Raw genomic sequence first — 14,180 nt, 5'->3', positions numbered from 1 at the left:
TATATATATGTACAGTGGGTACGGAAAGTATTCAGACCCCTTAAATTTTTCACGATGCAACAAGTTTTTCACATCTGGATTTGGGGATCCTCTGCCATTCCTCCTTGCAGATCCTCTCCAGTTCTGTCAGGTTGGATGGTAAACGTTGGTGGACAGCCATTTTTAGGTCTCTCCAGAGATGCTCAATTGGGTTTAAGTCAGGGCTCTGGCTGGGTCATTCAAGAACAGTCACAGAGTTGTTGTGAAGCCACTCCTTTGTTATTTTAGCTGTGTGCTTATGGTCATTGTCTTGTTGGAAGGTAAACCTTTGGCCCAGTCTGAGGTCCTGAGCACTCTGGAGAAGGTTTTCGTCCAGGATATCCCTGTACTTGGCTGCATTCATCTTTCCCTCGATTGCAACCAGTCGTCCTGTCCCTGCAGCTGAAAAACACCCCCCCAGCATGATGCTGCCACCACCATGCTTCACTGTTGGGACTGTATTGGACAGGTGATGAGCAGTGCCTGGTTTTCTCCATACATACCGCTTAGAATTAAGGCCAAAAAGTTCTCATCAGACCAGAGAATCTTATTTCTCACTATCTTGGAGTCCTTCAGGTGTTTTTTCATGTGTCTTGCACTGAGGAGAGGCTTCCGTCGGGCCACTCTGCCATAAAGCCCCGACTGGTGGAGGGCTGCAGTGATGGTTGACTTTCTACAACTTTCTTCCATCTCCCGACTGCATCTCTGGAGCTGAGCCACAGTGATCTTTGGGTTCTTCTTTACCTCTCTCACCAAGGCTCTTCTCTCAGTTTGGCCGGACGGCCAGCTCTAGGAAGGGTTCTGGTCGTCCCAAACGTCTTCCATTTAAGGAATGGATGCCACTGTGCTCTTGGGAACCTTAAGTGCAGCAGAAATTTTTTTGTAACCTTGGCCAGATCTGTGCCTTGCCACAATTCTGTCTCTGAGCTCTTCAGGCAGTTCCTTTGACTTCATGATTCTCATTTGCTCTGACATGCACTGTGAGCTGTAAGGTCTTATATAGACAGGTGTGTGGCTTTCCTAATCAAGTCCAATCAGTATAATCAAACACAGATGGACTCAAATGAAGGTGTAGAACCATCTCAAGGATGATCAGAAGAAATGGACAGCACCTGAGTTAAATATATGAGTGTCACAGCAAAGGGTCTGAATACTTAGGACCATGTGATATTTCAGTTTTTCTTTTTTAATAAATCTGCAAAAATGTCAACAATTCTGTGTTTTTCAGACAATATGGGGTGCTGTGTGTACATTAATGAGGGAAAAAAATGAACTTGAATGATTTTAGCAAATGGCTGCAATATAACAAAGAGTGAAAAATTTAAGGGGGTCTGAATACTTTCCGTACCCACTGTATATACATAATAAATGTACACAGTACACACATTACATAAACAAAAACTTAATCGTTTGACGGCACTGGTTTTTAGTTATATATTTTTCATTTTTTATTTTAGATAAAATTTTAGTAATTTTGCTGTATATTTTTGTCATTTTTATTATTATTTTAAATATGCCTTTATATCTATCTCTTTTCATTAATTTTATTTATTTATTTTAGTTTTTTAGTTTTCTCATTTACTAAATGAAAACAAAAAATGTTTCCTTGGCGACTATCTGAAATAATAAAATATTTAAAAAATAATAATTATTTTTATTTATTTTTTATGGTTTTAGATTAAGATACAGGTAACTGTAATAACCATGAACAAAAATCAGACTGTATTTTTTATTTGAATGGCTTTATACATTAAAAAATATTTTTATGGTTTTATATTTAGTTTAAGTTAACTATAATAAACCTAAACATCATTAGACTGCATTTACTTTAATTTTATGGACATAATAATAATAAAATTAACATTTTATTTCAGTATTGCTTTTACTTGATTATCTGTTATGTTTTGTAATTTTTGCTATTTGTCATTTGTTATATTTAAAGTGTATCGTTTTACATAGTTTGCTTTTGTGTAAGAAAGTAACACTTAAAGGCACTATACAAAATCATTTTTATTATTATTATTATTCAATATTTTCTTTTGTGTTCCATATAAGAACGGACATCATACAGGTTTGGAACATAGCTGTTGTAGTTGTTAGTTATGTCTCTCTCTCTCTCTCAAATTCTCTGTGTTTAGAAGATATTTATATGTATTATCGTTATAATATGTGTATAGAATTTGAGATGTATTTGAGTGTTGAATTTTTTAGTTCAATCCGATCACAGCAGTCCTCACAATTGTTGAGATCTCTGAAATGCTAGAGGAGATGCATGCCTGAGAGATTTCCTGCACCTCAGATGATTCTGAGAAGCTGTCAGTCTGTGTGAAAACACAATGATCTCTGATTTCTCTTTCAGATGGCCAATGACAGCACAGAGACCAGTGAGGCAGGCGAGGAAGAAGAGGAGCAAGAGGGAGACAATGACAACAAAGAGCGAATGCCCTTCATTCAGTGAAGCCAGACTCATCCAGAGACTTGTTCGGTCTGTTGTTTGTGTGTATCTTTGCCAGTTTTGGACAATGCAGTCAAAAAATACTCCAAAACACTAAGTGTGTTGTTAAATGTTCGACTGAAGTGCCATTCTTAGTGCGGTGTTGAATTGTTGCAGTGTTTTAGACCAAAACGTTACTGTAGGATTGCCTTTTCATGAAAGCCTTTTGCAGCCTTTCGGATGTTTTATTTGCCTCCGTCAGTCAGTGGATTGACAGATGACTGCAGTCAACGTCCAAAATTAATGCTTGCCAAGAGACAAATGGAAGTCAAAATTGGTTTCGGCAAGTAAATTAAACGCAGCAGTGGCTGGAAACATTATAAGGAACTGCAATTTAATAAATAGTGTAGGTCTAACAGTTGGATATAAGTGACTTTAAGTCTTCAGATGTCATACAGGTTTGGAATGACATGAGGGTGAGTAAATAATGCCTACATAAAACCATTTTATCCATAAGGACAAAACTGGATTTTTACAAAAGCATTTTATTCAATAGAAATAATACTATAAATGATCTCAATTCATTGTGCAGGTGTGGCAGGTTAATTTTGGACACCGTTGCAGTGCTTCTGATGCATTTGTGTGTGTGTGTGTGTGTGTGTGTGTGTGTGTGTGTGTGAAATGTTTCCTGACAGTTCTGGAGGTGAGTGAGAGTGTGAGACTGTGTGTTTATGACTGAAACTGGCGAAGAAAGGTAAAGGCAGAATTCGGCTGGAGCTTCTTGTTGTCATGTAGGTGATTGTTTGGGTCGCACATTTTTAGTGTGGCACTGTTTTTCTGCACCGAGCATCTGCGTTACTCTTGGTACATCTCAGATCACATTATTTAAGCCTTTAGAAAGACATTTAAATGAGTTGTCATGATCAGCTACTATATGTAACATACCCCTACAGTATTATGCATGCTCCTTAAAGAAAGAGCTCACCTCAAAATTGAAATTCTGTCATCATTTACTCACCCTCATGTCATTCCAGACCTGCATGACTTTCTTACTTCTATGGAACAGAAATGGAGATATTTCGCAGATTGTTCATGCTGCTCTTTTCCATACAGTGGCCCAGGGGGTGAGTAAACAATGACACGAATGCTTTTATTTTGGATGAACTGTCTCGGTAAATCACCAGTAAATGTTCTGATGTTAAAGTCAAAGCCAAGCATCATCAAACTAGTAACCAACAACAACACAAAATAAATAAAATAATAATTCTTAGTGCCTTTTGTCGCATATCTGCACTGAGGACCAGAAGGCTTGTCAATGTTTGTTTTTCTTTTTGTATTTCATGGAGAATAGACACTTTAATGTCAAATATATTGAATGATTAAAATATTTTCTGCTTACCTCAGAAATTAAAATTGTGGTTGTGTTCTCAAGTTGTATTAGTTGTGCATATACGTGAAGGTATGCTTTCTTTCATCTCCTTTTAAATTATTAATTAGCTGGCTTTATAGAGAATATATATAAAAACAACCAGTCTGATAGTAATTGATCATGGCTTGCGCTCATCATTTTTCCTCCTTTTTTGAGTCGTTTCTTTACATTAAAAGAATAGTTTACCAAAAAATGAAAATGTGCTTATAACGTACCCTCCAAGATGTAGAGGAGTTTACTTCTTCATCAGAACAGATTTGGAGAAGTGTAGCTTTACATCACTTGCTCACCAGTGGATCCTCAGTCTGCAGTGAATGGGTGCCGTCAGAATGAGAGTTCAAACAGCTGATAAAAACATCACAATAATCCACAAGTATAATCCACACCACTCCAGTCCATCAGTTAACATCTTATGAAGTGAAAATCAGCTGTTGGTTTGGTTAGAAACGAATCTGTCATTAAGGTGTGAACTTTAAACAATCACTTCTGGCCAAAATACTGACTAATGCAAAAATTTCTCCAGTGACTTTTTCACTGGAGAAAGCAATAGTATGGAGAGAGGACTCCTATTTTAGCTGGAAACACCTTAACGCCTTAAAGGGATAGTTCACCCAAAAATGAAAATGTGATGTTTATCTGCTTACCCCCAGGGCATCCAAGATGTAGGTGACTTTGTTTCTTCAGTAGAACACAAACTGAGATTTTTAACTCCAGCTGTTGCAGTCTATCAGTCGTATAATGCATGGCAATGGTAACAAACCACAACCTCGCCCCTCCCCACCCCCCAACCATTCGAATTTCTGTAGGCGGGAATTATTTGTAATGATATTCCAATGAGCCACTTTGTGATGTCACAAAGCCCGGAAAACAAACGCTGTAGTCCAAACGAGCCGTTCGTTGTAGTTCTTGAAAAGGGATTTTTAAAAAAACTAAATATCTCCCTTTGGAGTGGACTTTGAGATTTGTAACTTTCTAGATCTTTTTTATGGCCAAACATACACACTACACACTGACTAAAATTAAAAAAGTGAAAAAGCATAATAGGACCCCTTTAATGGAAATATCTGCCAGAATAATTAAGTGTTTTTCTGAAAGACTACTTTTGACAACCAATGAGCAAATATCTATAAGATTACCTGCCCCAAAAATATTTGAAAGAATTTCTGGGATTAAAGCTTGCTAGCTTCACAAATGACAAAACCAAAATTTGAGTATCATTTATGTATCATGATTTGCAATAAATATCATATTTCTAAATTATTTTTAATTTTTATTTAATGTGAGTAACAGGCTGAAAAAAATGGTAACGCTTTACAGTATGGTGCCATTTGTTCAAATAAACTACGTAGCTAACATGAAATAATAATGAAAAATACCTGTAAGGCAATAATTTTAATTACTAAAACATTATTAAAATCAAATGTTGTATCTGTGATATTATTTGATAGACCTCAGCTAATAATATCAATAAACAACTAACATCAACATAGAATAATAAATTATGTAACAAATGTATTGCTTAATATTATTTAATGCATTAATGTCGTTAACTAATGGGCCCTTATTGTGAAGTGTTACCTGAAATTTAAATGATTATTGACTGAAAATGGTGACATCCTCAAGTCATGAGCTATGAGAGTTCATATTTCTGAATGAATTTTTCCTTTAAATCTAATCTTAGTTAATGTTTTTAAGTCCATGTCCTTTCTGCAGCTTGAAAACTTCAGCCCCTATTTTTTGTAATTGCATGGAAAATTCATTGAAAATGTTAATATTCGTGATATATCCTCATGAAACGTATAAATGTATCTGTCCAAATCTTTTTCTTTTGAAAATGAGAAGTAGTCTAGATGATCTGCAGGTCACATGTCATGTGTCTCAAAGACACGCAGTTAAAGATATTCCCTCTGGGCTGTTTGCTCTTTTTTTGCGTCACGCTCTAAAATTAGCTGAGAACACTGAGCTCTGAACTGGACTTCCTTCCCTGATCAACAGCCCCTATGTCTCCAACTCCAACTAAAATCTATGTGCAGTTATTCATATCCTCTAGAGGTGTTTATGAACAGGTTATGCAACTAATTTGTTTAATACTTGCTGTAACTGATCTTTATGATTCAAAATATATGAATCTTTAATTTTGATTAAATTAAACAAAATATTATTGGTCTTATCAACATTTCTTGTTGATACTTAGATAAAATTAAATATATTTTTTACAATCTAATCAACAAAATAATAAAAAAATTGTATTTGAAATATTTTAGATGAATTAAATAACATTTTGATTGATCTAATCAACATTTAAAACAAATGAGATAAAAATAATTTAGTATGTCCTAATCGACATTTATGATTAAATATGATTTGAAATATTTTGCATGGAATAAATGACTAAATTAAATGATATTATACTATTTAATTAATTACATTATTAATATATTTAAATCATTTATAATTAAAACTTATGTTTTTTTATTTGAAACGTTTCAGATGGAATAAATTATGAAAATTGAAAATTTGCAGCATTGCAAAACATAACAAGTGAAGAAGAATGCTATGTAAATTTTATAAAATTTACTCATTTTGAATCAGTTTCTTTCAGTTTGAAGTTCAGTTTTTTTTTCTGTGGATTATTCAAAATCTACTTTTTATAAATCACTTTTCACATTTCTTTAGAACAAACTGGTCAAAAGCAAGGAATTTATTTACAAAGGACTGCAAAACTGAAATATAAATGTAATTCATTTGACTTTTTTAAATCCAGGCCACACATAAGGTGTGGTTAGTGAATGAAGTTTCTTGTTGGGTTATGAATGGGTAAACTCCCAAATTAATTTCATGTTCTTCCCAAGTAAATATTTATGAATGGCTGGAAACAGGGGATTGGTTGTTGTGACTGCACTGAAGGCATTTCAATTCCCTTTAGGTACACAAAAACACTGAATGTCCAGCCAATAGCCTGAGAGTAAAAAAGAGAGAAAACTGTAAGACTTGTCCACTTTCTCTCAGTGATTTGCACAGCTCGTCTGTGACCATGGCACAGTCTTGGCTTCTGCTGTTAGTGATCTGCTTTAGTGTCCTCCAGTTCGGATATGGCCATCCCTCTCGCTCCAAAAAAGCAGTTCCAGCTCGACAGAGAGGTAACTATTATGTCAGGACTGTATGTATTTCCTTAGCTGCATCAAATCCTTTAGAACTCTTAGATTCAGTCAAGCTTTTGTAATGTATTGAATATTTGATCTGACCTCTGGTGTGTCATTCTTCTGTTGAGATACAGCGACAGAGGATGAGGACACGAGGACACAGATTGACAAGCTGTGGCAGGAAGTCAATTCCCTGAAAGAGATGCAGGCGCTGCAAACAGGTAAACAGTTATACATGATTGATTTCATTTAAAAAGCATGATAATGCTGCAGATCATTATTTAAAGGGGTCATATGATGATGCTAAAAAGAACATTATTTTGTGTGTTTGGTGTAATGAAATGTGTTTATGCAGTTTATGGTTAAAAAAACACATTATTTTCCACATACTGTACATTATTGTTTCTCCTCTATGCCCCGCCTTTCTGAAACGCATCGATTTTTACTAAGCTCATTGGTCTGAAAAAGCGAGGTGTGCTCTGATTGGCCAGCTATACAGTGCGTTGTGATTGGCCGAATTCCTCAAGCTTGTGACGGAAATGTTACGCCCCTTACCATATTGTGATGCCTGCGGCAACCACATGTGACGACCCCGGGCTGGACTCTGCTTCGTCCACGGTGAAAGCCGATCCGGCGATCCACAGCGCAAAGTTGTAGTATTTCCTCAGCGACCAGCACGGATCAGCTCTAGGCATGGCGAAGCAGATATCGTCCTCTTTTGGAAGGCCAATCAAAGTAGTTTCGCTTTCACAACGAGTTACGCCTTCTTTCTTTGCGTGAACATTCGGGCGGTGTTATGCAAATCTTCCCACATAGTGAGGTAGACATGTGGGGGCGTGTTAGAACGAGCCGTTTTAGGTAGGTGTGTCTGTCTCTTAACTTTTATAAAGAATATCTCTTTGGATTTGAGACTTTAGTCTTTGCAACTTTACACATCTTCTTTATGCACCAAGAGCTTGTAACACTCCAAAACGAAAGGAAAAATTGAAATCGCATCATATGACCCCTTTAATATTATGCCTGTTTCACACCATAAGTGGCAGCAGTTCATATTATTAACAAATGAAAGTTGACATCCGAAGTGTCTCTGTGAAAGAGAAGTGTGCTTAATATTGTAGTGCACTTCAAATCTTAAAAGTATTTTTCAGACAACTACTTGCACATAATATAATATTAATGGAATATAATGCCACTTATGTGTACTTACAACTTTCATACAATGTTTCTTAACACACTTAAGTATACTTTTAAAAAGTGCACTTTGTAATAATGTGAAATTAAAACTTTTGCTTTAAAATAGCTTTCATTAGGTTTTCATACATTTTTTTAGTGCTTTAAAGAAGTATGCTTATTTTGATATGTTGACTAACATAAAGCACATGTAAAGTACTTGATTATAATTTAACTGCAGTGTTATTCGATGTTGCAATTAAAGTTAATATATTTTAAGTATACTAAATTGCAATACATTTTAAATACATGACACAAGTTTAAATAGAAATGACATTAAAGTATATTTTACATTACTAAATGCGTGACAGTACATTCAGCAGTACACGTTAACCATATTTCAAAGACAATAGAAGTAATTATGAAATTGCATATGAAGATGTACTTAAGTCTAATTTTAGTGGGTCAAAAAAGCACTCTAAAGTTTAACATTGCATTTAATATAAATTTAAGAAATAGTATGCTTTCATTTAATTTTAAATAATTTGCAATAAAATGTCTGAAAACATTAACATGAACGTTGTTCACAATCATATTCTTTTAAAGTATAGCCTATTATTTCTATACTTCGATGACGACAACTACTATTACTACTGATAATAATGCTAATGACCACCGTTAGTACTGTATTTTTATTACTTTTATTGTTATTACTGTAAAATTGGAATGTATTCATTACGGTTAACCTCAGCGGCTCTGATGGTTAACCTCAGCGGCTCTGATGGAGGGAGTCTATGGAGACTCCTGTGTTCATTTGTTGCATCAGAAAACAAACCTCTTTGGCGCTAACATTGTATATCTCCAGTAATGGCGGACTGCTGCTTCTAACTCAGGGCTGTGTTTATGCTAATAGGGCAGAGATCGTCACAAATGGGCATGACTTCCTTCAGTGACGAGTAAAGAGGGAGAATCGAGTTCATGTCCACACGTACACGAGTTTTTCCTTCTTCCGTTTTTAAAAAAATCTCCGTCCACATGAAAACGCAAACGCATGCTATGAAGCACTGTCAAGAGCATGCCAAACCAACAGGTGGCGAAATAATCTCCAGCTTGGCCAAACAGAAGCCTGAAAAAGTCTCCAGTAGGCGGAGATAACAGCGCAGGCTCCGACGTCACAAGCCAAAAACTCTGGTTTCGCTGTCTACACGACAACACTGCAACCGGAGTGTAACAACGTTTGTAGGTCGGAAAGAAGAAGCCGGGAACTGGCGAACACTTCAACAAAACTTTAATAAAATAAACAAACACAAAATAGCACAAACAAAACCAAAACACAACATAAACTATAGGCCTGGTCCTCCTCGTCCAACACTATTGTCACTCCTTTTATCCTTCCAGAGCTCCTCCGTGGGACTCGAGACCGGTGAGTGGCGCAGGTGTCGCGCATTAGCAATTACTCCACCGGCCTCGCTCCGTTCTCATGGCTCTCGGGCCCGCCCCTCTCGTCACATACCCCCATCGCCCCTCGCAGGCTGGGGGGTACTCCTGAGACTGCGCTCTACCCCCCCCTCTGGGGGAGCCGATCACGGCGGCCGCGGCATACCTGGGGGTAAGGACAGACAGACGAGGTGAGAGAAAAGGAGACGGAAGGATGAGGAGAGACAGAGACGAGAGAGGGAAGAGAGGAAAAAAAAATTCTGGGTCCGGTTCCTAGACACACTGCCGCTCGGCCCTCCACCAGCTGGGTAAACTCTTCCGCGATGCCTGGCGGCGGCAATGGAAAGCCCTCGGTGGACGGCCCGACACTCCTCCGCCGCCCGGTGGACAGCGACGGCTCCTCCGGGTTTGGGCAGCCGGCAAGAGTCCCCGTTCCCTGCTCCTCCCCATCATGGCGGATGGCAGCAGGCTCCGGCCTCAGGCGAACGGTGGCGACTCCTCCGCTCCCTTACTGACGGCAGCCGTCCCTCCACAGCCCAGGCGGCCGGCTGCGAGTTCGTCCGCCCCCACCGCGGCAACTCACTCCAGCCACCGCCTCGAGCCTCCATGGCGGCAGACTGCTCCGCCATGCTCGATGGCAGCGCGGATTCACCACAGCGGCGAGGGATCTCTGGCAGCGAGTCCCTCCTTCCTCCCGGGTTTCGGCACCAATGTAACAACGTTTGTAGGTCGGGAAGAAGGAGGCGGGAACCGGCAAACACTTCAACAAAACTTTAATAAAATAAACAAACACAAAATAGCACAAACAAAACCAAAACACAACATAAACTCCAGGCCTGGTCCTCCCTCGTCCAACACTGTTGTTACTCCTTTTATCCTTCCAGAGCTCCTCCGTGGGACTCGAGATCGGTGAGTGGCGCAGGTGTCGCGCATTAGCAATTACTCCACCGGCCTCGCTCCGTTCCTATGGCTCTCGGCCCTGCCCCTCTCATCACACAGAGTTTTTGAAAACCTTCACCCTGGCAGGCGTTTTCAAAAATGTTCGGTTTCAGTGAACTGGTGCTGCGTTTGCGTCTGGACGAATGGCCGAACCGCATAGAAAAAACTGCTATTTTAAAAATAACCGCGTTCGTGTGGACAGGGCCTGAAATCGCTTGTTCTGAGAGACTGTTTATAATTGATTGGGATTATAAAAAAATGAGTGGGTGGATTTTTACCATTATAGGCTGATTGTTTTCACACACTGTGGCCACACAACTGTGTTCAAACGCCTTATAAAAGTGATTTTTGCATTACAGTAACAGTAAAAATGCTTCATAAATATAGCAATATTTTTGTCACTGATTATTTGATATTCACATTGTAAGGCATGTGTGAAACTGCCATAAACCAGTGTACATGAGTGAATGTGTTTTATATGTTTCAGTTTGCCTGCGTGGCATCAAAGCCCACAGGAAGTGTTACCTGCTTTCTGAGCAGGCCAAGCACTACCATGAGGCCAACGAGGACTGCATCGCACAGGGAGGGACCCTGGCCATACCTCGAGACATCAACCAGAACGACGAACTCACAGACTATGTCAAACGCAGCTCACCCGCATCCAAAGATTTCTGGATCGGCATAACAGACATAGTGAAGGAAGGCCAGTATGTGGACGTGAACAGCCTGCCTGTCACTTTCTTCCACTGGGATCGTTCCAAGAGAGAGCCGACCGGAGGGAAGAGAGAGAGCTGCGTCGCGCTCTCGATGGCAGCACAGGGAAAATGGCACGACGAGGTCTGTCGCAGTCAGAAGAAATACATCTGTGAATATCTGATCCCATGATGTGTATGGCGCATGACATCAAGATGCATGTTAAATGACAGCCTGTCATTAAGCTGCTCATTAAAAATGAAACACTCAGTGGTAATGAATGATGTGTCCTCTTTATTCACTCGACCGGTAGAGGAACACAACAGAAACTTGCTCAGGTTTACAGTTAATAAAATAAACAAACACAAAATAGCACAAACAAAACCAAAACACAACATAAACTCCAGGCCTGGTCCTCCCTCGTCCAACACTGTTGTTACTCCTTTTATCCTTCCAGAGCTCCTCCGTGGGACTCGAGATCGGTGAGTGGCGCAGGTGTCGCGCATTAGCAATTACTCCACCGGCCTCGCTCCGTTCCTATGGCTCTCGGCCCTGCCCCTCTCATCACACAGAGTTTTTGAAAACCTTCACCCTGGCAGGCGTTTTCAAAAATGTTCGGTTTCAGTGAACTGGTGCTGCGTTTGCGTCTGGACGAATGGCCGAACCGCATAGAAAAAACTGCTATTTTAAAAATAACCGCGTTCGTGTGGACAGGGCCTGAAATCGCTTGTTCTGAGAGACTGTTTATAATTGATTGGGATTATAAAAAAATGAGTGGGTGGATTTTTACCATTATAGGCTGATTGTTTTCACACACTGTGGCCACACAACTGTGTTCAAACGCCTTATAAAAGTGATTTTTGCATTACAGTAACAGTAAAAATGCTTCATAAATATAGCAATATTTTTGTCACTGATTATTTGATATTCACATTGTAAGGCATGTGTGAAACTGCCATAAACCAGTGTACATGAGTGAATGTGTTTTATATGTTTCAGTTTGCCTGCGTGGCATCAAAGCCCACAGGAAGTGTTACCTGCTTTCTGAGCAGGCCAAGCACTACCATGAGGCCAACGAGGACTGCATCGCACAGGGAGGGACCCTGGCCATACCTCGAGACATCAACCAGAACGACGAACTCACAGACTATGTCAAACGCAGCTCACCCGCATCCAAAGATTTCTGGATCGGCATAACAGACATAGTGAAGGAAGGCCAGTATGTGGACGTGAACAGCCTGCCTGTCACTTTCTTCCACTGGGATCGTTCCAAGAGAGAGCCGACCGGAGGGAAGAGAGAGAGCTGCGTCGCGCTCTCGATGGCAGCACAGGGAAAATGGCACGACGAGGTCTGTCGCAGTCAGAAGAAATACATCTGTGAATATCTGATCCCATGATGTGTATGGCGCATGACATCAAGATGCATGTTAAATGACAGCCTGTCATTAAGCTGCTCATTAAAAATGAAACACTCTGGTAATGAATGATGTGTCCTCTTTATTCACTCGACCGGTAGAGGAACACAACAGAAACTTGCTCAGGTTTACAGTGCTTGTTTAGTTAGTTAATATTAAGGCAATAATATTATGTTTTTTTTGGGGATGATGGTGTCTTGTACAATTTTTTAACATTTTGAACATGAACATTTTGACTTCGCAATCAGATAATTCTGACAATTTTGAATATTTTGCACTATCATCTGTTGAGGTCAATTGTTTAAAAATAATAATATGACCAAAACAAACAACAGAAGTTGTTTTTCAGATGAGGTATTTAATTGTTTTCACACACTGTGGCCACACAACTGTGTTCAAACGCCTTATAAAAGTGATTTTTGCATTACAGTAACAGTAAAAATGCTTCATAAATATAGCAATATTTTTGTCACTGATTATTTGATATTCACATTGTAAGGCATGTGTGAAACTGCCATAAACCAGTGTACATGAGTGAATGTGTTTTATATGTTTCAGTTTGCCTGCGTGGCATCAAAGCCCACAGGAAGTGTTACCTGCTTTCTGAGCAGGCCAAGCACTACCATGAGGCCAACGAGGACTGCATCGCACAGGGAGGGACCCTGGCCATACCTCGAGACATCAACCAGAACGACGAACTCACAGACTATGTCAAACGCAGCTCACCCGCATCCAAAGATTTCTGGATCGGCATAACAGACATAGTGAAGGAAGGCCAGTATGTGGACGTGAACAGCCTGCCTGTCACTTTCTTCCACTGGGATCGTTCCAAGAGAGAGCCGACCGGAGGGAAGAGAGAGAGCTGCGTCGCGCTCTCGATGGCAGCACAGGGAAAATGGCACGACGAGGTCTGTCGCAGTCAGAAGAAATACATCTGTGAATATCTGATCCCATGATGTGTATGGCGCATGACATCAAGATGCATGTTAAATGACAGCCTGTCATTAAGCTGCTCATTAAAAATGAAACACTCATTTCTGTCAATATGGGGTGCTGTGTGTACATTGAGGAAAAAAAATGAACTTAAATGATTTTAGCAAATGGCTGCAATATAACAAAGAGTGAAAAATTTAAGGGGGTCTGAATACTTTCCGTACCCACTGTATATATATACACACACACACACACACAGTTTTTTGTATAATTTATTTGTTTTTCATTTATATACGATTTTTTCTTAGTTTATATTATTTATTTATTTTTAATCTGTCCACTTATCTAAACTTCCAGTGTTGGGAAAGCAGCGAACACAATAAAACCATTCTGAAGGCAAAGGCCCAGTCATATAATGACAGCAGACTTCAATCAAAAGGTTGAAGTGTGCTCTCAGGACAAGTTTTATATTTCATAACTATCATGCAAAGTCGCGCACTACATCACAATATTTTCACTTTGCTAGCTGCCAGTCAGCTGTTTTATAATGCACACAGACACATATTTTT

At 39.3% G+C, this 14,180-nt stretch overlaps 4 protein-coding genes across 5 annotated transcripts in view; all 4 read left to right on the top strand.

Annotated features, from left to right (window-relative positions):
* Positions 1-2,476, top strand: part of LOC107584730 (synaptic vesicle membrane protein VAT-1 homolog-like) — a 42,879-nt gene extending 40,403 nt beyond the window's left edge. The window contains exon 8 of the mRNA XM_016271445.1: positions 2,378-2,476. Coding sequence (XP_016126931.1) covers positions 2,378-2,476 — 99 coding nt within the window. The remainder of the gene's footprint in view (positions 1-2,377) is intronic.
* On the top strand, positions 2,308-11,533 carry LOC107584705 (tetranectin-like protein). 2 transcript variants are annotated; one of them, XM_016271412.1, is made up of 4 exons: positions 2,308-3,576; positions 6,808-7,021; positions 7,159-7,245; positions 11,058-11,533. In XM_016271412.1, the coding sequence occupies exons 1-4, from the start codon at positions 3,475-3,477 to the stop codon at positions 11,453-11,455; spliced, it is 801 nt and encodes a 266-aa protein (XP_016126898.1). In that variant the 5' UTR covers positions 2,308-3,474; the 3' UTR covers positions 11,456-11,533. The 2 variants fall into 2 exon arrangements, with proteins under 2 accessions (XP_016126898.1, XP_016126897.1); XM_016271411.1 differs by having other exon boundaries at positions 7,153-7,245.
* Positions 11,534-11,802: 269 nt separating this feature from the next.
* LOC107584729 (tetranectin-like protein) lies at positions 11,803-12,734 on the top strand. The gene is made up of 2 exons (XM_016271444.1): positions 11,803-11,836; positions 12,263-12,734. Exons 1-2 carry the CDS (start codon positions 11,803-11,805, stop codon positions 12,658-12,660), a joined length of 432 nt encoding a protein of 143 aa, XP_016126930.1. The 3' UTR covers positions 12,661-12,734.
* LOC107584728 (tetranectin-like protein) lies at positions 12,727-13,704 on the top strand. Its single transcript, XM_016271443.1, has 2 exons — positions 12,727-12,739; positions 13,237-13,704. The coding sequence occupies exons 1-2, from the start codon at positions 12,727-12,729 to the stop codon at positions 13,632-13,634; spliced, it is 411 nt and encodes a 136-aa protein (XP_016126929.1). The 3' UTR covers positions 13,635-13,704.
* Positions 13,705-14,180: the final 476 nt, after the last annotated feature.

The sequence above is a fragment of the Sinocyclocheilus grahami genome, unplaced genomic scaffold (genome assembly GCF_001515645.1).
Source record: "Sinocyclocheilus grahami isolate Dianchi unplaced genomic scaffold, SAMN03320097.WGS_v1.1 scaffold62.1, whole genome shotgun sequence".
Classification (NCBI taxonomy): domain Eukaryota; kingdom Metazoa; phylum Chordata; class Actinopteri; order Cypriniformes; family Cyprinidae; genus Sinocyclocheilus; species Sinocyclocheilus grahami.
The sequence above is the reverse complement of the archived record's forward strand: the minus strand, read 5'-3'. Positions and strand labels throughout refer to the sequence as shown.